The sequence below is a fragment of the Cololabis saira genome, chromosome 22 (assembly GCF_033807715.1).
Source record: "Cololabis saira isolate AMF1-May2022 chromosome 22, fColSai1.1, whole genome shotgun sequence".
Lineage (NCBI taxonomy): Eukaryota > Metazoa > Chordata > Actinopteri > Beloniformes > Belonidae > Cololabis > Cololabis saira.
Window position 1 is genome coordinate 17932965 of NC_084608.1, and position 23333 is coordinate 17956297.

The 23333-nt window shown below is 39.9% G+C and overlaps 1 protein-coding gene across 10 annotated transcripts in view; it reads left to right on the top strand.

Moving 5' to 3' along the window:
* atp8a2 (ATPase phospholipid transporting 8A2) overlaps positions 1 to 23333 on the top strand; it is a 49485-nt gene that overhangs the window by 6758 nt on the left and 19394 nt on the right. For 4 of the 10 annotated variants that reach the window (XR_009770829.1, XM_061714011.1, XM_061714017.1 and 1 more), the window contains 23 exons: positions 555 to 699; positions 4109 to 4208; positions 5006 to 5104; positions 5224 to 5269; positions 5487 to 5527; positions 6954 to 7027; positions 7442 to 7511; positions 7708 to 7835; positions 8251 to 8362; positions 8790 to 8958; positions 9072 to 9199; positions 9291 to 9368; positions 9515 to 9603; positions 9826 to 9870; positions 10101 to 10176; positions 10273 to 10461; positions 10544 to 10593; positions 10682 to 10751; positions 10837 to 10921; positions 13383 to 13522; positions 14675 to 14813; positions 15450 to 15514; positions 22501 to 22673. Coding sequence is in view for 9 of the 10 variants with exons in the window: in XM_061714011.1 (XP_061569995.1) it covers positions 555 to 699; positions 4109 to 4208; positions 5006 to 5104; positions 5224 to 5269; positions 5487 to 5527; positions 6954 to 7027; positions 7442 to 7511; positions 7708 to 7835; positions 8251 to 8362; positions 8790 to 8958; positions 9072 to 9199; positions 9291 to 9368; positions 9515 to 9603; positions 9826 to 9870; positions 10101 to 10176; positions 10273 to 10461; positions 10544 to 10593; positions 10682 to 10751; positions 10837 to 10921; positions 13383 to 13522; positions 14675 to 14813; positions 15450 to 15514; positions 22501 to 22673 (2311 nt within the window). In the remaining variant the exon portion in view is untranslated. Of the gene's footprint in view, positions 1 to 521; positions 700 to 4108; positions 4209 to 5005; positions 5105 to 5223; positions 5270 to 5486; positions 5528 to 6953; positions 7028 to 7441; positions 7512 to 7707; positions 7836 to 8250; positions 8363 to 8789; positions 8959 to 9071; positions 9200 to 9290; positions 9369 to 9514; positions 9604 to 9825; positions 9871 to 10100; positions 10177 to 10272; positions 10462 to 10543; positions 10594 to 10681; positions 10752 to 10836; positions 10922 to 13382; positions 13523 to 14674; positions 14814 to 15449; positions 15515 to 22500; positions 22674 to 23333 lie in introns of those variants that run through there. The other 6 variants (XM_061714015.1, XM_061714016.1, XM_061714012.1 and 3 more) reach the window with 5 other exon arrangements.

Below are 23333 nucleotides of genomic sequence, written 5' to 3' on the forward strand. Positions count from 1 at the left end.
ACCTGTTTGCATTTCTCTCCCCCTCCCGTCAATTCACCCGCATAAAGGCACTTTTACTTCATGGGAAAGCGACACGGCACGGGGGTGAATGAGCGCAGATCACGACGCTCGGAGTTGACAAAGACAGGCGCGCATGCAGGGAGGCGGGGAGTCTGCAGCAGAGGACGCGGCTGTTGCATCCTCTCCTCTCAGCCTGGCTGCACGGACTTTCTCCGTCTAAAGACGACCATAGGAGCAAGTTGAGTGGTTGATTAAAAAAAAAAACAAAAAAAAAACGCACTAACCCGGTGTGTTTGTTCGCCTTTGTGCATCCCTCAGCACATCCATTATACGCGGGGGGTCCCGTGGGCGTCGCGCAGCGCGTCAGTGCGCAGCAGTACAAGAGGGAGGGCGGTGTTTATATGGATCAGAGTGCGCTCTTGAACTGTAAACCACGTCTTCCATCTATGTGTCTCTCCCACCCTCCTCCCTGTCTGTCTGTGTCCGTCCCTGTCCGTGTCTCCCGCTCGCACTCACCTCAGCCTCGCCTCTCTCCCGTCCCTCCAACGGTGCAGGACCCTCCTGCTCGTCCGCCGGCTACCGCAAGGCAGACGATGAGATGTCCGGCACCACGTCCCAGGCGGAGCCCGTAGACGCCACGGCCCGGACGGTGCTGCTCAACCGGCCCCAGAACACCAAGTTCTGCGACAACCATGTCAGGTGAATACATGCCACGGTTCCTGGGATTTTTTAGTTTTATTTTTCATGCCTGCAGTTGACTCTTCTTGATACTTTTCCCTCCTTCTCCTTGAGCTTTGGGGCTTTGCCCTTATTATATTCATTGAACCATCCTGGCAGCAGAGAGGCACATGCTGATCAAAATAAAAAACAGCACATTTTTACGGAAGCGTATTATACACTTGAGAAAAAAAAACTGCTCTGTTTTTCTGAATTAACAGATACAATTTTAATTAAAAAAAAAATCTGCTCTGTTTTTCTGAATTAACGAGATTAAATTTTAATTTAAAAAAATCTGCTCTGTTTTTCTGAATTAACGAGATGAAATTTTAATTAAAAATAAATCTGCTCTGTTTTTCTGAATTAACGAGATAACATTTTAATTAAAAAAAATCTGCTCTGTTTTTCTGAATTAACGAGATAAAATTTTAATAAAAAAAAAATCTGCTCTGGTTTTCTGAATTAACGAGTTATATATCTCAGAATTCCGAGAAAAGTTTTAATGAAAAAAAATTAATCTGCTCTGTTTACAACCTGCTAGTCTCGAGGTGCCTGCGCAAAATTCGACAAACTAATAACAATACCATCTATAAAGACAAGAGTATCTCCCAATGTTTCAAACCAAAAGCAAAATAAAACTGGATTAAACTGGACAGGCGGAACATGTTTGCCATGAAATCGAGCTCTCAAGTGAATGACAGCTTCTTGCAAGTTGTGAGGTATCTGGTTAATTCAAACAGAGCAGATTTTTTTTTTTTTTCATTAAAACCTTTCTCAGAATTCTGAGATAATCACCTTGTTAATTCAGAAAAACAGAGCAGATTTTTTTCAAGTGAATGCAATATGCTTCCGTACATTTTCGTGGTTTAGAAGATAAGTCATTCAAAATAAACGTATAATAGCATAATTTTCCTAAAAGTTAATTCATTTTTGCATATTTTGTGCAGAAGAAAGATCTCTGTTTTGATTCTACTTTTCTTTTTTTCTTAAAAAAATATATGCTCCTTTTTTTAAAATTCATAGAGCATGGTGAGTTATAGCTACCCTGTGCCCTATTTAAGGATTATCCAGCAGTTGTAGATGTTTGCACATTGAAGTTTGGATCACTGCAGGGTTGAAGGACGGTCTCTGGCCGCCTGTTTGCATGTGTCAAGCAGACTTTGGACTGTTGATATATAGTTTTGCTTTAAACGTTTTCCTCTTCTTTCATTTCCGTCTCAATCACACAATAGGGCATTTTTTTCTTAGTGAAGTTTCCAAAGCTTCATAGGTAATACTATTGATAAGATCCTGTAATGACTGTCCTATTCAGTGATTATTTTTACCTCTCCAGCTGCCCCAGGAGCTGTGAATAACACATGTCACTCCCTCAGGAAAGTGCTGGGCTTAACAATGTAACATGACTGCAGTTGCTTAATCAATGCGTCTTCATAAATATTTAAATGTGCCAGTGAAATTAAAGGAACATCACGTGTTTTGATAAATTGCAGAAAGCAGTCTAGCCATACTGATTTTAGTATTAAAGGTGTGTTTTGTTTTATAGAAATTGTGAGGAAATTTTATGTCGTGACTGTGCCTCAGTTTCACTGAGGATAAAAGCTGTTGACTCAGATTCTTCAGCGCTCAGTCAACGACTGAAAGTGTGACCTCTGTGATCTGCACAGCTTTGGACAGATAAAGTTCACTCAAATGCAAATCTCTGCACCCTTTTCTCCGGTATACTGTCCTAATGTACCTAGGTGACCCCTTTCATTTGAACTTTCAGTATATTACTGTCTAGATGGTATGCAGTTATACAGTTTGTCTTATACAGCGTGTACTGTTGTGAATAGTCTTTTTTTTATCAACATCACCCCAGCTGTCATCGGCATGGGCTCAACTGTTGTAATAAATACCAAGTCAGTCTAATGCTGCATGAGTTTGTTTGAGATGGACTGCAACTGTCTACATGTTCTGTAACTGGAAACATTGTCATCGGTTGTTGTTGCAAGAATCAATTCCACATTTAAAAGAGATTAAAGTGGGCATCTCCTGGCTCATCTGATTAGATCACGTATGGAGTTGCGGCTCCTCTACAGTCTGATTGATTGGAGAGGCAGGAGCACTCTTGCTCCAAAGGGACGGCCTTTGATGTCCCTGTAACTTTTAGTGTGTGTTTTTAAAGGTTCAATACCTCTATTGATTTTTCTGAGATGAAAGTGTTTTTAGCTTCTATATGGACACTCGTCTAAACTTCTCAATTTCTTTGATTTTCCATTTATATGACTTTTAGTGTTCTTTTTTCTTTTTTTTTTATACATCACACGATCCTCAGTCCATTTTTTTTCTGGCCTGTAATGTACAGCATGAGAAACATTGTTTTGTATAAAAACACAGCAAGGCCACACAGCTGCAGGAGAGCATCACCCCTACGGTTTACAGCTGTTAACACCACCAGTCAGTTGGACATCTATACTGTGAAAAATAACAACCAGATGTTTTGCACTTTTTTCTCTTAAAGCGGTGGAAACATGCATGTTGCTTTTCGTGGAGTCTAGTATCATTTGTCTTTGATTAGATTAAGGCAACTTTATCTACTGGATCGTAGGTATAGTGTCACTAGCTCTGAAGTATCCGTAGCATCGGGGTCAGGATACCACGTGTCTCGGTGTCACACTAACAGCTGTTGCTCCTGGTTTTTCATGTCTGCTCTTAGTATTTTGTGTCTCTGTGACTAAGGCTCCTGGCGGGGGAATAAGCAGATATGAGTTCATCTCCTTGAGGATCCTTAGCCCGCCTTGGGGGGAGTGTTGCATGCACTCTATGCACTCGCACACACTGTCCATTAAAGGAGAGGTATTGCAGAAGCCTTTACCGAGGTCACGCAAGAAAAATAAAACATAAAACAAAGCAGTGTTGACTTGAAGGTTGACTTTATTTTTAGCTTCCCTAAGAGCTCTCACTGTGGCTTCTGGCTATATTGAGAATAATCAATACAGGTGTCTCGTCTATATACAGTTGACTGACAGTAAGGTTGGGGTTGCCAAGGCTTTTTTACACTTATTTTCAAGGGTTCTTGATCTAAATTTAATGCACTGGATCAAACGTCTGGATTTACTTCTAGGTGTGATGTGCGTGCATCTGATAATGGCTCTGTTTACCCTCTCTGAGCACATTTGAGTGTGCCTTATAGATTTTTTCGAGCGCTGTGTTGTAAAAAACTAAATGGGGTGCCTTTTTATGCAGCCTTTAATGTAATGCTGCATTAGTGTGTTAAGTTAAAAAAAAACAACCTTACCACACAATCTATCCACCAATTCCTCGAAACGCTAATGCATTATTGGCTTTCTCATCCACCTGTCTGAACAACAACAAAGTTGAAACTCCTTTTTGTTTTGGATTCCTCCTGCAGTACCACCAAGTATGGGATTCTCACCTTTCTGCCCCGGTTCCTGTACGAGCAGATCAGACGGGCAGCTAATGCGTTCTTCCTGTTCATCGCACTCATGCAGGTAAACTCCAGTCAACGATGTTGGCACAGTGAGCTGTATCTCTGGTTTAAGTTATTTCTGGTACATCCTGCAAAGTTTATTTTGAAGCATTCAGGCCCAGCTATTCCCAAAATGCAACGTTATGGATTTTTAAGAGTTCTACTTTCAAAGACCTATGTTTTAGATTTAGTCGATTTAGTTCCTCCAACACTCAAAATAATCAAAGTTTTCCCTCTTATTATAAAACTTCTACTCTTCCCCAGGTTGCCTGAAAATCAGCTCAAGCTTGAAATCTTGCTCGGGCTTGACAGATATTTTTCCCTCAGTATAGGATAAATAGTTGAAAATTGATTGACATATAAATGTTGAATGAGTATGTAATAATGAGGGTTAGGTAATAATCAGTTACAGAATTATAACAGTTTCTTTCCTTAACATTCTATAGCTCAAGAACTCTGTTTAGACTTTCCTAACTAAGAGAAATGTAGACTAGTGAAAAAACATCAACATGAATAACAAATACATTCTCCCTTTTTTATTTACCTGTTGACTGGCTGATAAATTGTTCCCATGTCTTTTCCATAAAACGATGGTGAGGTAATTGATTACAGACTCATTATTACCTACTTCTCTGCTCGATTTGAAAGATATGAAATCAGTGTGTAAGCAAACTGACTTTTGAATAGCTAAAAACCTGCTCCATCATAGCTATGACTGGTATGGTTCATTATAGATGCTGTAGTGTAAATCACTTAATTCTCCCAGAGCAGCAGAGATTTTTTAATATTTTTTCAATATTGACTGTGGTTTCTCATCAGCAAATCCCTGATGTATCACCGACCGGTCGTTACACCACACTGGTTCCACTCATATTTATCCTTACTGTGGCTGGGATTAAAGAGATCATAGAGGACTACGTGAGTATAACGGCATAAATTGGGCTCAGCCCTTAAATGATTTTTGGAATCTTTTTAAAGTCGGGTCTCAACATATGGTTATCTTAAAAGCTGATGGATGTCCCTCTGTCTCATTACAGAAACGGCACAAAGCAGACAACACAGTAAACAAGAAGAAGACAACAGGTATAACGAGCGCCTGCAAACCGTTCGGTTTTCCCTGAGTGTGCTCGCGTCTATTTGCTTGGGTTTTGTTTTCCTTTCATGGCTGGGTGAATAGCTCTTGTCTGTCAGTCATTATCGTGTGTTCCACTCAGCTCCAGACAAAAGTTTAGTGGCCATGAATACTGTATGAGACCTGCTCTATAGGCTGACTGATGGCTGTGTTGTCCTTGCCTCTTAGTGCTGCGGAACGGAGCTTGGCAGACGATCATCTGGAAACAGGTATCACTGTTATCACTACATACTTCATCCTGGCTGCCCTCTCATGTGTCACCTCTGTTCTTTCTTTTTCAGTGTAATAGCTCATTTCATCATATCTTATCGGCATAATTGACATGAAATAATTTGAGAGGAACTGTAGTGTATAGATGGTTCATTCCCTTGAAGAGTTGGTAGCTATGCAATTGAAACTGAATGAAATCAGAGCATCAAGAACAGTAATAACGGTAATAAAATGAGGAGTATTGGATTATTTAACAATGCATTTCAGTAACTTAGGATCATCTGTTCTTAAGTTACCTGAGCCAAATGAATCAGAGGTTGTCTGAGTGCGGTGCAGTGTGTCACTTTCTTCAGATTTGGGTTTCTTGTTGAATGTGCTCATTAGCTGAGCCCAGCTGTGTATGGCCTTGCTCCATTAGGTTGAATCAAATCAAATTTCAGTCCCCGTTATGTGGATGACAAGCGTGTTTAGCAGGAATTAGTCTGCATTGTTGCTAATTGTCACAGTAGATGAGGGAATATGCTCCTGCTGCTGTTTGATCTCATTACTGTCTGTTTTTCTGGAGTATCACGATGCATAGTTTACTTGCATCCATTTTATGTGAATTGGTGTGAAAGGCCATTTTCAATTATGTAAGACTCAAAAAGTCTTAATTTATGCTTTGTATGTGAATATTTATTGCACTGTGAAGGATCAGTAGTGAAGTGTTTTGCCTGAAAGCCAGTCGGCCTTAAGGAAAGTCTTACAAGAAAGCAGTGTGTCTATGATGGTGTGGATAACTGTCTTTGGGACTGGATGATATGTACCCCCTGCTTCATAGGATAAAAATGTCTTGCTGGTGCTTCAAAGTTAACAGGCTGAAGCTTGTGTCGTAGCTTTGATCAGCGTTGATGAAGCTGTTGTGTTTTTGTCTGTCAACATTGTTTTGCTTCCAAAATGTTAGTGTAAAGTTTGTGTAATTTTTTTTAATTTGTTTTTTTTTTATTCATGCCTAAAGTCAAAGTTGTTCCCATTTTTTTAAAGATTATAATTCACAAAGAACCTCAGTGTTGTAAAGTATTTTTTTTAGTTTGAATGTATTAATGTACTGGGTGTCCTTGAATTAAGTCGGCCTACAAATGCCTCATAAAGTAATTAACTTTGGGAAACTTTTCTTCTTCTCTCCACTTTTTCTTAACTAATAGCTACATACTTGTAATCCTCAAGTCTTATTCTGATCTTTCTCTGTTGCACTGCTGTGCTCACTGCCATAATATCTCAGGTCTTTCTCTGTTCACTGCATTCTTTCAGGTCACTGATTAACCTGTCTGTTGTTTCCCTTCCCCTGCCCTTCACCTAACCCTCCCTCTTTTTTTCTTTCCTTGCCTTGATGCCCTTCCTGTTTCCCGCTCTCATGGTGTCGCACTGCTGCATTCTGTCCTCAAGGTGGCAGTAGGTGACATAGTGAAGGTGACCAATGGCCAGCACCTTCCAGCTGACATGGTTATAGTGTCGTCCAGGTCAGAGTCTTGTGTGTGTGTGACTGTGTATGAACATGCATGAGCATTTTGTGTTTGCCCACTAATACACTGATTGCATCCTGTTAATTATTTTAACAATTTGTCTGTCACTACTTTTAGCAGCTTCCTTTTATGATTATTGCAATGTTGGTTTACTTTAAATAATATTTTTAGTTTAGTGAATATAAACACATTACCTAACTTTTTAGATTGCTTCTCTTTGAGATTGTGAATAAATATAAAACTCGGCTTCAGAAGCATGATAGGTTGTAGAGCAAGCAAATATTTAACAACATAAATCATATCAAAAAGACTAATTAAACAAATTCCTCAGTTGATTAAATTACATTCAAAAGAGTCACTTATGCAAATCATTTTAAACTGCTCAATGTTTTGGTGTCATTTTCTCCACAGTGAACCACAAGCCATGTGCTACACCGAGACGTCAAATTTGGATGGAGAAACCAACCTGAAGATCAGACAGGTATTTAGTCCTTAGACTCTACACACATATGATGTGGAACATCTTCCCTCATTTTTCTCTCTCTGCGAGTTACTATTTCTATTTATAGACCTAATCATTAGCAGTGTTTATGCTTTCTTTTCTATGATGTGCTTAGCAAAGGTTTCCCATCAGTAAACCATCATTGACTTCCCCTTTTGTGGTTCTGTATTTCCAGGGTCTTTCCCTCACAGCTACAGTTCAAACCTTGGAGGATTTAATGGCTCTGTCTGGTCGTTTAGAGTGTGAAGGCCCCAACAGACACTTGTACGACTTCACTGGCACTCTGCGGCTGGAAAACCTAAAGTGAGACATGCTTATTTAATTTTAGGGTTGAATAAATAATCCTTTGGGTGTTTGTTTGCTTTACTTGTGTCTTTTAGTTGAAGACTGCAAAAGCAATGTTGATTAATTTTGCATGCATGGCATGTTTGCCCAGTAAAGCTAAAAGAACTGACTTCAGATTTATGGGTCCAGAATCCAGCTCAAAACATAAAATGTCATATTTCAAACATGTCAGTCTTTCAGAGTCCAACATCTACATTCTGCTTGATATAAAATTCTAGCCACACACATTTTAGCATTGTGAAATACATTTTAAGGTAAAAAGAAAAAAAAAGCGTAAGAAGTGGGTTAAAAGACAAAAAGCTTGGAATAAGCTAAAAAAAAAAAGGAAATTTATTTACTCAGATTTGTGCCTCTCTCTTCTTTCCCCTCCCAGTCCAGTCCCACTAGGTCCAGACCAGGTGCTGCTTCGTGGAGCTCAGCTCAGGAACACACAGTGGGTCGTGGGAATCGTTGTCTACACTGGCCATGACTCTAAACTAATGCAGGTCAGTTCATGTAGTAATGTTTGTGTCAATTGGGCAAAAATCCTGGTTTCCAATGTGTAACAGGGAAAGGTATTGGTTGCTAAATAATGTGTATCTTTTTTTAAACTCTTACTAGACCAGTTTAAATCTTTTAAATAAATGTGCTCTGTGACAGAGCCACATCTGGGGTCATCCAGACTGAGACGTCTTCAGTCCCACTGTTGCTGATAATTTCTCTCGAATTATATAACAAAGAATTGTACAGTCTTTTGCAAAACACTGAATTACATACTTTTCATATTCATTTTTTATTTATTAAAAAATAAAGCTTTAAATGGTCCTTTTGCACAATCTTTTCTCTCCCTATAGACAACATTGTACCTCACTGAAGCAGGTGGTGTTTCTACTTCACCTCCTACTCCTCGATCTGTCCTCCTCTTCTTCCTAGAACTCCACCAAGGCACCGCTGAAGCGCTCTAATGTGGAGCGGGTGACCAACATGCAGATCCTGGTCCTGTTTTGCATCCTGCTGGTCATGGCACTGGTCAGCTCTGTGGGCGCAGCCATCTGGAACAAGGAACACACAGACGAAGCCTGTTGGTACCTGTCCCGAGCCGGTGAGACAGCACACACCGCCCTTCCTGGCCAGCTGCTTCCGTCTGTTTAGGATTCTGTAACACAGCCTATGGTTTGTGAGTGAGAGAGTTTGTTTGTGTGTTTGTGAAATCAGATGACATCTCTACCAATTTTGCATATAACCTGCTGACGTTCATCATCCTCTACAACAACCTGATCCCCATCAGCCTGCTGGTTACTCTGGAGGTGGTAAAGTTCACACAGGCCCTTTTCATCAACTGGGTACGACACGTTTATATTTTCGAATGCATTCCCAGATATAGGATCTTATTGGTGCAGTCCTTATGACGGTTGGGATTTGATTTGTCCTCAGGATGTGGAGATGTACTATGCAGAGACAGACACACCTGCCATGGCTCGAACATCCAATCTTAATGAAGAACTTGGCCAGGTCAGTTCTTGACCCCTTCCCATAAATAGTGACTGCAAAGTGTAAAATAGTAGTGTCCATAATAGCCTTTAAATACCCAATTAGGAATATAGGACTAATAAATTCCACTGTTTGTTTTCATTACCACCAGTCTCTGCCTTTTCCAGGTGAAATATCTCTTTTCTGACAAGACGGGAACTCTGACCTGTAACGTCATGCACTTTAAGAAGTGCACCATCGCGGGAATCACATATGGGTCGGTCATCTTGTACTCAAATTAGATTCCAACTTTTAAATGCCTCCATGCCACTAAATCCTCCTCTGCTGTTTCAGTCTTTAATTCATATTTCAGACTAACGTGATTAGGAATTACCTGTTTCTCTGTTGAAGGTAGTGTTGCATGTTTTAACAAAGGAACTAATCAGCTCATGTCTTTGATCTGATTCCTTTTACAAATCAACCTCATTCATGACTGCAGCCACTTCCCTGATCTTGAGTGTGATCGTTCAATGGAGGACTTCAGGTGAGGGACCCTCCTGCTCTTCACCTACTCGTCTTTCCCTTTCTAAAATACTTATTTTCATTTCCGGCTTTGCATATTCCCTAAATTAATAAACTCTGTGTGTTAATCAAATGGCTAAAAAATAGTTTCTTATAATAAAAAAATCAATTTATTCAGAGCTGTTGCTAAAATAAATTCTCTCTCATATGTGTTTGTATATATGTATGTATTTATTTATTTATTTTTCTTAGCAGTCTGCGGTCCAACAGCAATAACTCTACAGAGTTTGAAGACCCAAGTCTCATTAAAAACATTGAGAAGAACCATGTAGGTGTCCCAGACTTTTAATAAGTTTTGTTTGAAGTTAGTTGACTGCCCAAAGTGTATTAGAAGTTTCAGTTATTTGTGTGTGTGTGTGTATAGCCTACATCCCCCCAGATCTGTGAGTTCCTGACCATGATGGCAGTGTGCCACACGGTGGTCCCAGAGAGGGAGGATAACCACATCGTCTACCAAGCATCCTCACCGGATGAGGGAGCGCTTGTCAAAGGTGCCAAAGGACTGGGATTTGTTTTCACTGCTAGGACCCCCCATTCAGTCATCATTGATGCTGTAAGTGTGACCATATCCATACAGCTCTCTGCTGAGTTTAGGGCCAAAGCTGACAATATTTTTTTTCTGCGTTTTTTTTCAGAGAGGAAAAGAGATGAGCTATGAGCTACTCAATGTGCTGGAGTTTTCCAGGTGATCCTATACGAAATGCCATCACACTGATTTAAAAACTCTGGATGTAGAGTTGTGTGTTGAAGCTACACTTTTCTTTTTTCCCCAGTAACCGCAAACGCATGTCTGTGGTGGTCAGGATGTCCAGTGGGAAGCTGCGGCTGTACTGCAAAGGAGCTGTATGTTTATCTCATTGTTAGTGTCATAAAAAACGTTGTCACATATTTCATTTAATGCAGTTTTTTTTTCTTTTTTCTTTTTCAGGATAATGTTATTTTCGAACGCTTGAATGAAGCATCTCAGTATAAGGAATTAACTATTGCTCATCTGGAACAGTTTGCTACTGAAGGTAAGATGAAAAAAAGGATTACTATGAAAAACTACTATCAGATAACAAGAATCATAACAAGAAACTCTGGAGTATAGTGAATTCAATATCAGGTCGGAAACCAAAGGTCACACTCCCAGACCACCTTATTATAAATAATGAGACGGTGTCTGACGGGAACTTGATTGTGGATCAATTCAATAAATTCTTTGTAAATGTTGGCCCACAGCTGGCCAAGGACATCCCTGAATCACCATTGCGCTGGGACCATTTTGACTCTGATAAGAATACAATCACTAAAAATTCATGTCTGTTACTTGAACCAGTCACTGAAGCAGAAGTTGTAAATGCCCTCACACAGTGCAAATCTAAATCTTCAGTAGATGTAGACGAAATTGACATGAGACTGTTGAAGGCGGTACAAAAATGAATTATAACACCACTCACGCACATATGTAACTTATCCTTCAAAACCGGTGTATTTCCAGACAAGATGAAAATAGCAAAGGTATTACCATTGTATAAAAGTGGTGATATAAACATGACTACAAACTATCGCCCGGTCTCCTTATTGCCGCAGTGTTCAAAGATTTTAGAAAAACTCTATAATAGCAGATTGGAAAAGTTCATGACTGAACACAACATCCTGTGTGATAGCCAATACGGGTTCAGAAAGCAACATTCGACAGCACTTGCCCTCACAGAGTCCTTAGAACTGATTAAAGATGCGCTTGACCACAAATTATATATAGTAGGCATCTTTATTGACCTCAAAAAAGCTTTTGACACTATAAATCACGATATTTTGATTGAAAAATTATATGATTACGGTATCAGAGATACAGCTTTAAGATGGATCAAAAGCTATCTATCTGGTAGAGTCCAATATGTCCAGATGGGAACAAATACGTCTACATGCCTGGATGTCGTCTGTGGGGTTCCACAGGGGTCAGTCTTAGGCCCTAAGCTATTTACTCTATATATCAATGACATAATCAAAACATCTGATGTATTAAAACTTATTTTATTTGCTGATGATACAAATATTTTCTGCTCAGGAAACGACTTGAATATACTGGAAAAAGCGATTAACAGAGAAATGACAAAACTAAATACATGGTTTAATATAAATAAATTATCACTAAATCTGGCAAAGACCAAATTCATGTTATTTGGGAGAAATAATGTAAAGAAAAGCATAAACTTGCAAGTTAATGGATACAATATAGAAAGAGTGAGGGAACATAAGGTTCTGGGTATATTAGTGGATGACCTCTTGACATGGCGACCACATGTAAAAATAATTCAAAATAAGATGGCAAGGAGTGTGTCTATTCTGTGGAAATTGCAGAAATCTCTCAATTTAAACTCGCTTAAGACCATATATTCGGCACTAATAGTCCCACATATGAGGTACTGTGTAGAAAATTGGGGTTTCACTTACAAGGGCATTACAGAACCAATATTTAAATTGCAAAAAAAAGCGCTTCGCATCATTCATTCTGTCCCAGCCAGGGCACATACGAACGAACTGTTCATAAAGACGAAATATCTAAAACTGAGAGAGATACTTCATTTTCAGATGCTACAAACAATTTACAAAGCAACACAGGCGGCATTACCAGTAAATGTTCAGAAATTGTTCACTCTTAGTCAAGGTCCTCACAGCATGCGCAGCTTGCTGCAGTTTCAACAGAAAAAGATAAGGACAACGATGGGAAGCCATAGTTTGTCAGTAGCTGGTGTGAAAATGTGGAATAGCCTAAACAATGAATTAAAGTTAGCAAGAAATGTAACTGTTTTCAAACATGGGTTAAAGAAACTGTTATTGAAGGATTATCAAACCTAGGTACAGGAAGGCAATGTCTGGCTATGTGTACAAAACAATGGCAATGTGGGAAATTCAGCACTGGAACACCTGGCATGGAAACAAAACATGGAAACAAAACAAAGTCACTATAAAATGTGTGTGTGTGACATTGAGCTCATTGACACACGCACCTCCATTGCAAAGTGGATTGCATGCAAAAAGAGGCTTGGACATAAAAATAACTGAACAGTGAAATTAGACAAATTGCTATGTGGTAAACTATGTATCTTACTGAATTCTGTTGTTGATGTGATCATGAATCTTACATAGAACGGGGCGGGACTTTGATAAGCGTCAGCTTCTCCCGTACCCTTTTCGTCATGTGCTGAGTATGCAATGTATAATCTTCTGGAGATGAAATGTGTCTATATAAACATGCCGAAATAAACGAAATAATAACAAAAAAAATTAGAAGAAAAAGGCTTTTATTTTATTTTTATTTTATTATCCACAATGGCTGTTCTTTTGTTTGTCCTAAGATTTCCAGTTTATCTTTATAATGTTAAAGTACAAGATTATTTACTTTCGCTTCAGGAAAAAATAACAGCAAGGGTTTTTGCTTTTTTTCCCTTTTAAACAACTACAGTATTTATCATCCTTCCTTCTCTGTAGGTTTGAGGACACTGTGTTTTGCGTATGTGGACCTGGAAGAAGGCGAATATCAGGAATGGTTGAAGGAATACAATCATGCCAGCACTGTACTCAAAGACCGTAGTCAGAAACTGGAAGAGTGTTATGAACATCTGGAGAAGGTAGAAACATCATTATTTTATCCGTGCCATGTCTTTTTGGCTGTTTTCTGAGTATCTTGCTGAGATTTGCAAGTCTTATAACATTCCCATTTTAAGTTATTATTCCTTTCATTTTATTTTTAAGATGTTTAATGTTGTCTGATTTTTTGCTTTCGTATATGTGGGTGTAATCATGGAGATTCAGACTAAGTTTGTTGGAATTATTGATCGATTTAACTTGCTTTTTGATGAAAAGATTAGGTTTCCAGTATCTGGTTTACCCCTTTTTTATTTTATTTTTGCTGTAAATTCAGCACAAGTCTAGGTCAAAATAAGAGCGAAAACACACAGTGCTTTTTCGCCAGCAGATGGCAGAGTGGTTCCATCAATTACTGTCCTTTGTCTCACTTCATTAATCATCACAGTCTTGGATTGCAGTAGACAGTTAGATTTTGCCTCTCTGTGTGAGAGTATTTTGTGTTCTTCCTTTTTTATACTGTTATCATGTTTTGTGTTTGCTCTTTCTTGGTTCAAAAGTTAAAGTATTATCATGCCAGTTGTTAGAAAAGGTAGCCTAATTGAGGTAAAAAACATATTCAGTAGAAAGATGAACTGCTAGGTGTGAAAGGCAAAGATTTAGAGCAGAGAGTCAAGGTGAGAAAAGTACATGAGGGGATAAAGAGAGGAAGCAGGAGGAGGAGGCGATCTCCGACTGGGAGACCACAAGGGTAATTACCTGCACCAGCCTGCCAAGAGCCCCATAAAACTGGAGTCAACAATGCTGTCGTGTTAACATGTGTGTTTCTCTGTCTGTGTGTGTGTGTCCAACTGTGTCTAATGAGGGTACGCATGCATTTAAATACTGAACAAATTAAAGACGGGGTGGGGGAGGGTAAATAGGTTAACTCTTGGCCGCTAGAAACGAAGCCCAAGTCCAAAATTAGCTGCTCACTGGCATATTTCTCATATTTAAAGTGGATATGTATGATGTTCTGAGAAGAACTCACGCATTTACAGACTGGTGATGTGTGGTTGAATTTCTAGGCTTAATATGATTTCTTCTAACATCATTAACTTGAAACACCATTATGCTCCTATGCTCAGCTTTTCTCAGAAGATTTCTGACTGTCTCTCTCTCTCTCTCTCTTTCATACTTTTCCATCTTGCTGTCAGAACTTGCTGCTGTTGGGTGCCACAGCTATAGAGGACCGTCTCCAGGCCGGCGTTCCAGAAACCATCGCCACGCTGATGAGGGCTGACATCAAGATTTGGGTCCTCACCGGAGACAAACAAGAGACTGCCATCAATATAGGTGAGACACTAACTTTTGAATGGAAAGAAAGATATAGCTTGGTGAGTAAGAATCTGCACGCACTGTGTCATTAATCGAACGACTGCTAGACAAAGAGCTGACATTATGTGAGCTTTGAAATGCCTGACATGCCCCCGTTCCTTAATTGAAACACACCAGTGGCCAGTGTAATCAAGCTCCAGGGGAATGAAGGGACACGAGTGTGTTTGGTGTCTTAGCAGTTGCTGAGGAAGTTGGTGGCAGATGTCCAGTAAAACCAGAACTTGAACACAAAATCTGAGCTGATGCTTGTTACTCTTAATTTAAAAGCTGGGAGATTCCCAGACACTATATCGTACGGCTCCTCTTTCATTTTCCCACCCTGCTATAGGAAGAAAATGATATCCTGACTATGCAACATATTGGTTTTCCACAGCTGAAGTACCTATGAATTATTAGTCACTTAGCTTATCTATGCTGTTTTTATCTGCAAGATGATATTTAAACTATTCATAGCAAGCATTTGTGGGACAAATACTTATCAGCAGACTGTGTGGTCATGCAGGTGTGTGTGTTTTTCAAAATCAGCCATATATGTGACAAGATTTAAGTAAGTCTCATTTCTTTCCCGTCCCATGTCCTCTACCCTCCACTCAGGTTACTCCTGTCGTCTGGTGACACATGGCATGTCCCTCATCATTGTGAACGAAGACTCTCTCGATGTGAGTAGGCCATCCTCTTCCTCCTGGCAACTACTTCAGTTGTATACAGTGCTGGGAGTGTATATGTGTGTGTGTGCGTGTGCACCCGAGGGAGGAGGTTATGTGGTGGGTTTCTAAGCAAGTTACCGTGAGATCTAAGGTGTGGTCTACAACCAGATTGGTGGGTGGGGCTCTTTGTATGTTCACAGGTGCAGATAATTAAAGTGTCTGATGTCCCCTTTAGAGAAAAAGATGAAAAGAGACAAGTGCTAAACTGTCACTTGTTTCTTTCTTCTTACTGCCTCCTTCTATAAGGATAGACATACAATGTCTTCTCGCTGGTTGTCAAATGTGTTTCTCCCTAAATGCCAGCAGTGTCTACAGATGATGTGCATTCAGTTTGTTCATGTTTTAGTAGCTATTTAAAGTGAGAACTGATTAATTTCTTGTCTTTAGATGAATTATTTTTTTAAAACCCCATTTATGTGCATTCAGGTTCGTCCAACCGCTTTCTTATGTGACATGATTGCTGTCATGTGTCTTTGAGTCTTGTGCCAGATCTAGAAAAAGCAGAGCTTTTTAGTGAGTTTACGCAGGCTATGCCTTCTTAAGCGTAAGCATTTTGTTTGCTTCTCTGCATTTTTTTTCTTTTTGTAGGTACGTGTGTGTGACTCGGTTTCTAGGCCCAAAGTGTGTGTTTAAACCTAAGTGGAGAGATGTCTGGGCTCACATTCATAACGCTCTCCTTCATAGGAATCACCAGGCAGCTGGTGGGCATCCTGGAGTGTATGCGCTTGTACAGTAATTGTATCAGTCTACAGCATGATCAGCGTATATGGCAAACAAGGGACTTAATTTCAGACCTCTGTAAATGTTCATTTTTATAAGAACCCGATTATATATTTTTAACTGCAAGCCATGGCACTTATCATCAATTTAGATTCTTGCACCGTGCCAGACTTTGGTGAATGGACTGCTTGTGAACTTTCACACTTTCACACTTATCAGAGTTGTGCCTGGAGGTTCCAAGAGTTTTCGAGCTGCTGGGGAAACAACCCAGACAGCGTGCAAGCCCACTTATATGTAGAATAAATTGAATTAGACAGGGTGAATACTGATGGTCATGTGAAAAAGAATGTACATCCTCCTCCATTTCTACATCTTTACATATCAGAAGACTAAGTACGCCCCATGATTCATGTGATTATGGAGCTGTTTTTAGAAATAACTCAAGGTAATAATTTTCTGTATGACGTTATATGTCTCTTACATAATTGCGGGGGAATTTTCATCCTTTTTTTTTTTTTTTCTCGCTCGGCATTGTTTTCATCTGGATGCTTTTCAAAAGAAGCCACACTTGTTCAGTCTGTTTTGTAATGTACTGTTAACTGAGGGTCATAGAGTGCGGTATGTACGTCTTGTTAGCTGGGACGTTAGTTCTTTGATTGCTGACCATCTACAGTGTTTTCCACTTAAGAAAAATGTTTCTAACTGCAGACTTCAAATGGTCTTATTTGCAGTCCATCTTAGTTGATGGACTGCAACAGTTGCTGCTCTAAGTTGATTAATGATGTCTTTTCCCCTTGGCAGTGTGTTAGCAAACACCAGAATGCGTCTGCGTTTTGACAAATCTTTGCTAAAATAAGTAATGTCACAGTGTAATATGGCTCATGTTCTTGATATCTGAGGTTGTATTTAGCCATGTTTAAGACCTGATGAGAACTAGATTATTTTTCTTTATGTTAAACAATATAATCGAGAAGATGTACTTTCTTTTTCACAATTGTAGCTTTAAGGTAATTGGGATACTTTAACATTTCCCCATCTGCTATGTTCAAACAATTATTCTCAGCTGCCCATTCATTTTTTTTTTAGATAATAAGACGGGTGGAAGATACATGTCTTGAATAAATGAACATTATGTTTCCACCAAAGCAAACACTCTTCTGCAAATGTGAAACATATACTTAGGGTTCAATTGCACATAAGATAAATGTCTTTGTGATTTTTCTTTTTTTTTTTTTTAAAGTCTGAGTATTTCTTGCACTTACGTGTGAGAAGAGAAAACTTTCTAATCCTTCTCTATGAAACTATATTTAGACAGAAAAATCCCTTTTACAGCTGAGTGACTTTAAAAGAAGCAGGAAGAATGATGTTTGCTATAGATGAGAGATGCTGTCAAAAGATGGGACTGCAAGTTTAGACACACAAAACTGTTGGTTTTGTGGAAGGTTAGGTTCTTTGCACTAAGCACGAAAACTGTTGTTTCTTTTGTGTGTGTTTGATTTCTGTGGGATCTTTAAATGCTGATGTGCATTTTAGAGACTGGCTTGTTTGCAGCACACTTTCAACTGACTAGACATACCAGAATCGAAAGGGGAAAAATGTAAAAAAGAATAAAACACAATGATCAACCTTTTGTCAATAATGTTTATACTAATGTGTGCAGCTGTGCATTGACATCAGGACATGTTTGAAAGAGACCATGTATGCATGTGGTGTTAATCACACTTACTACCAGGACTGGTTATGTCTGATGTAGATGAAAGCCACACCATCTTCAGTTCAACACTTATCTATCGTACACTTAAAATAACTCGCACCACCTCAACTTCTTCACGAATGTGGACCTGTTTGAAAGTCTAACCTGCTCATGAGTGAAAACAGAAACTGCTTATCAAAATCTCTCCTCAGGGTTGACCTCTTGGTCCCATTTCTATCAGCCACTATACCATAGCTGGGATTGTTTTCAGCTTCTGACTTGTGTGTGTGTGGGGGGCGTCAGCTCAAGGCAAAATGTGGTCCTGAAGACACTTATTGTTTTGAGAACATTGACAGTTGTGCTTCAGTTTTGGTTAACAGAACACAGTCTTGCATGATGCATGGGCGAGAACATCATCATCATCTTGATGACAAGTTTGTCCCTAATTAAGGAACTTATTCCACATCTTTCCCTCCCTCTTTCTGTTGCTCACAGTGTGAAGCTTAGTTTGTGCGTTGGCATCATGCGATCACAGTTGATGCAATGGTTATAGTTCCCTCCTGGATCAAGACCGTTCTCCTTTCCATGCCTCCTTCACTCTCGTACCTCCACATCTGTCAGCACACTCCATGCTATGGACGCGACCACACACCCTGTGTGCTGTGTGACAGGAAAAATGTGCTTTCCACGGGGAGTTAGGAAGAGCAGGAAAAGGGAACAAAATATGGGTGTTTATCTTTTTTTTTGGAAATACAAGAATGTGTTTGTGAATAAAGCGAGTGGAGTGTTTATTGTACTTTATGTGTAAGATGGACAGTCTGGAAAGGCGGAGAGGAAGATTTGGCTGGACCATTCAAGGCCGATGAATGAGTGGTAAAGCAATCTCCTTTTGGTGCTCCTCCTCATCAAAACAAACCCTGTGAGCAATGCCTCCTGGGTAAACGCTTTGCGACCACTGAAGCTGTGACAAGTGCCATCTGTCTCCTTCCACATGAGATGCCACACACAGGCTAACAGATCTTTGCCGTCCGCTCCTCTTTGTGGTTAATATTGAAGAACACATGCATGTACAAATGCAAAGACTCCTTTTTACTAAGTTGTTTCTGAAACTGCTTCTGCTAAGCTTCAAACACTGTTATGGCAAAACAAAGTGGCACATAGTTGCCCTGATCAGCTTGATAGTTCCGATTATACATTTCATTAAACTTTCCCACAATCCCCCGGCCCTCGTCATGCTGCCCGCACTACAACTCTTAAGCAAACACCATCTTTCCCCTGGCCATTAATCATCTTTATGCTCACACACAAACACATTTGTAGTGCCTCAGCTTGCATACGTTGTTGTTCTCACAGTTGAGGTCCACATGTGTGCTCGTGTTTGTATATTTGGCTCAGGGAACAGAGGATGTGGGTGTTTGCACAGATGCACTGTCTGATAATTAAACGGTGTATTAAATCTCACCGGTGACAGAATCGGCGCTATAAAACTGAGCATGTCTTTTTCCGCCTTCTTTTCACTCAGCAGCTCTGCCTGGCTCTTTCTGCTTTTCCCCACGTCTGGTTCACACTATTTGCCTTCTGTCTTTCCTCCTCACTTTCTACTTAGTCCTATTTGTCTTGCTTAGTGCTTTTTGTGTATTTTATACTTTGGAGTTTGAAGTGGGTGGCCAAGAAAGGATCAACAATTGGCCTCGCCCATCATCACTATGTTATACAGTGATACATACTGTATATAACACAGAGGGAAGTGTGTGTTTTAGTTTGTTTATGCCTACATATTTTAATTTGAAATGAGCTAGGGTGATCTGTGATATCTCAAACTCCCTCCATGCCCTGCTCATTTTGTGATCCAAATATATTTACCTGATAAAATTCCACGCGAGGGGGGCATGCTGCGAACATGGTCTGCAAAGTGTGTGCGTATGTTTGCGTCTGTGCATTTGAGAGTTCCTGCTTTCGTCAAGGCCAGATGCATATGAAAAATAAACATTTAGTTTGGAACATTAAAAAGCCCACTAATGAGATGTGTCTCACTGCAAGTAGTGCAATCAAAGAGGCAGGCTATTTTTTATTTTTTTCCACTATGGTCTCCAAAAATAGCATGTAATTTAGCGTGACAAAAACAGAAACAACATAGGAATGTTTTGTTTCCCCGTTTTGTTTTGTAAAAGTGTTAACAGAACATAGTGAACCGTTGTTTCATGTTGTGATAATGCTCTTTAGTCAGAAGCATGTAATTTTTGTCTGGACTTGTTCTGCTGCAAGTGGCCGACTTTTAGAGCTAACCAGTGTTCATTCCTTAGTTACCTTTTTAAATCTTCTGTGGCTCTCGGAGGCTTATCCTGGTTGTTATCCCAGGTAGTCTTAACTGCTGCTCCAGCTTTTGCCTCAACCTGCTGTGACAAGTCATTGTGGTGTTTCGGGACCTCACTGTATGTATGGAAGGTCCTTCATGGCTGGATACTTGCGCATTTTACAACGCTGCGTTATCTGTTTTCAGTATCATGAGTGAAATGAGGTGTGAATATGCATCCAGTACTGAGAAGTCTGCAAACCTACGACATTCAGGTTTACTTTGTATTATGCAATTGAGAAAGGAAAAGGTGCATGCATCACGTGAATGCCCAGAGTTCTCCAGTATGCCAAGATAGAAACCGCTACATGTGTTTTACTCTTCTATAAAATCCACACACACACACACACACACACACACACACACACACACACACACACACACACACACACACACACACACACACACACACACACACACACACACACACACACACACACACACACACACACACACACACACACACACATCCGCAGCCTTTTGAGTTTAAGAACTCTGACAACCTGTAATCCCCTTTAATCCTTTCATTATGTTTTTGTTTTCTTTTCCCGTGTTTGGGGGAAAAAAGGTGAATGCAAACAGGAATTCCGGCATACAAAGAAAAACACACAGCCTAAGGCTAAGAAAACAAGAGCAAAGAATTTTTTGGGGAAGAGGAGGGACACTGATGTGCGTGTGTGGAGGGTACGCATGTGTGCACCGCTATTTGGCAAGAAGAAGAGCGACTGCATTGTTCTCTGGACCATGTTACATACATGCATATCAGAGCATGCGCGTGTGCGTGGGCTGTATTGTGTCCTGCTCATGCTGATTTGTGGATAGAGGGGTCTCCTCTCTGTGGGTCACAGGATTCTTTCAGGTCATCTGACTGCCAATTACCTGCTGTGACGGACTGAAAAAATGTGTTCTGTTAAGAATCTACTCAAAGACTGTGAACTTTTATGTGCTTGCTTGGTGTTTAGTTGTATTCCCCCTGCTTCCACAAACAACTACCTTTTTTGTTTGAGGGGAATTCCGATTTGCGTCATAACCTGAACTCAACCTGCACAGCAAAGGAAAAAAAAAAAAACGGACCTTCGATTGAGTTATTAAGCTTCTTGTTGATGGAGCAGTGGACTTGGCGTAACCTGACTTTATCTTTTGAATCTCTATTTCTCATTAGTTTATCAGCTGATTCTGTTTAGGATCTAATGGATTTACACGAAACTCGATTTGAATCATAATTTCAGTCGGTGGAAACAAAGAATTCAGGTGTGTGTGCAGCTGTTGGGGTGTGTGTGTGTGTGTGTGTGTGTGTGTGTGTGTGTTCATGTGAGTGGAGGGGTGGTGGTTAAGCTTGTAGCATGTCTGCTTTTCCACATGGAATTCATTACATCTCTGCTGGACGATTATTTTCTCTATTAATCCCAGCTCCTTTATTATCAAGAGCTCCATCAAAACAGGCCAAACTACTGCCCTGTGGACAACCTGGCATTCAGACAAAGGCACACTTGGCTGTTGCATGTGACTGATACATTTCACTCGTCCAGCAAATTTATCTTTCTTTCCTTCCTCTTGCAGTGTATCTGTCATTCTTTCCCTCCTTGCTTATTTCCTTGCGCTGCAGCTATGAGAAAGAAAGATTTAAAATTTTACTGCTCAATTAAACGTGCCTTGAGGATCTCACATCATCGGCCCGTTGCGATGTCGTCTACTCTACAGCAACTGTGAACTTTATATTGGCATTCTTAATTGCTCAGTGTACACAGGAGCAAATTGTTTCCCCAGATAAAAGCAGAGTGTGCAACCAAGAACATGTGTCTCCCATTTACCATCAGCGGTTTTGACCTTTCAACAAACTAGTTTTTGTGTTTTGATGTGTGTGATTTGCATTTTCACCACTTTGTGAGGCAATAATATTTCCACCCAAAAAATTAAATTATGGTCTCTTGAAATGTCCGTTGTCTTACTGCAGAAAAGGAAGCATCACTTTCTCTGGGTATCTATAGTGGTGCGCTTCAGGATAGGACATTACATTTTCATATAAACATTTCTGGATGGTGGATTGAGAGTACATTGCTCACTTATAATAATTTAAGATGATTGAGATTGAGGGCTGCCAGTAAAAGCATTTTGGTACTTCTTGCATTTAAAACTCATAATACCCACCCTTCTGTGTTTGTGTCCCTGCAGGCTACTCGTGCCACACTCACAGGCCACTGCTCATCCCTGGGTGACTCTCTGAGGAAAGAAAATGAGCTTGCGCTCATCATCGATGGCCAAACACTGAAATATGCCCTGTCCTTTGAGCTGCGGCAGGCCTTCCTCGACTTGGCATTGTCCTGCAAAGCTGTGATCTGCTGCCGGTAGGGATTACTCATTCATCATGCATATAAAAAGACTGACTGACTGCACAGGTTAGGCCTTGTTCATAATGAAAATTTATTTTTTATAATAAAACTGGTGACATTTTAATCGTTTGGAAATGTAGGATGGGGAAAAATGGCTGCAAGAAGTCCAGGAAAAAAGTAGAACTTTCATGGATCAAGAAAAATAGAGTAATTTACTCTATACTCTAAAATCTTTACTAATATGCAAGATCACAATGTTGTTAGAAAGCATAATTGAGAAAGAAGTTTTTTACATATTTGGCAAGTCACCAAAAGTATATTTTTGTAGTACTTTGGCCATATTTTGTCAAATTCTTGTTTGTTAGCTGTGCTGGTTTGTCCATATTCTCAGTCAAGGTTAAATGCACATGTTAGTCACCCTTTGGTTTGAAACACATAATCACTTGTGGGAACCCACAAAAGAAAAATTCTCATGAACGGTTAATGCGAAGACCCACTGAATCGAAACACACATGGATTCCCACTCTATTGCATGTATAACGATGTAAGAACGTGTGTGTGAATCCACATGCCTGCATACCTGTGTTTCACTTTATAAAGGTTGTTATTTGCCCACGGTCAACCAGCGGAGGATGACGGTTAAAGTTTGTTCTGGTACACAGCTGGATAGAAATG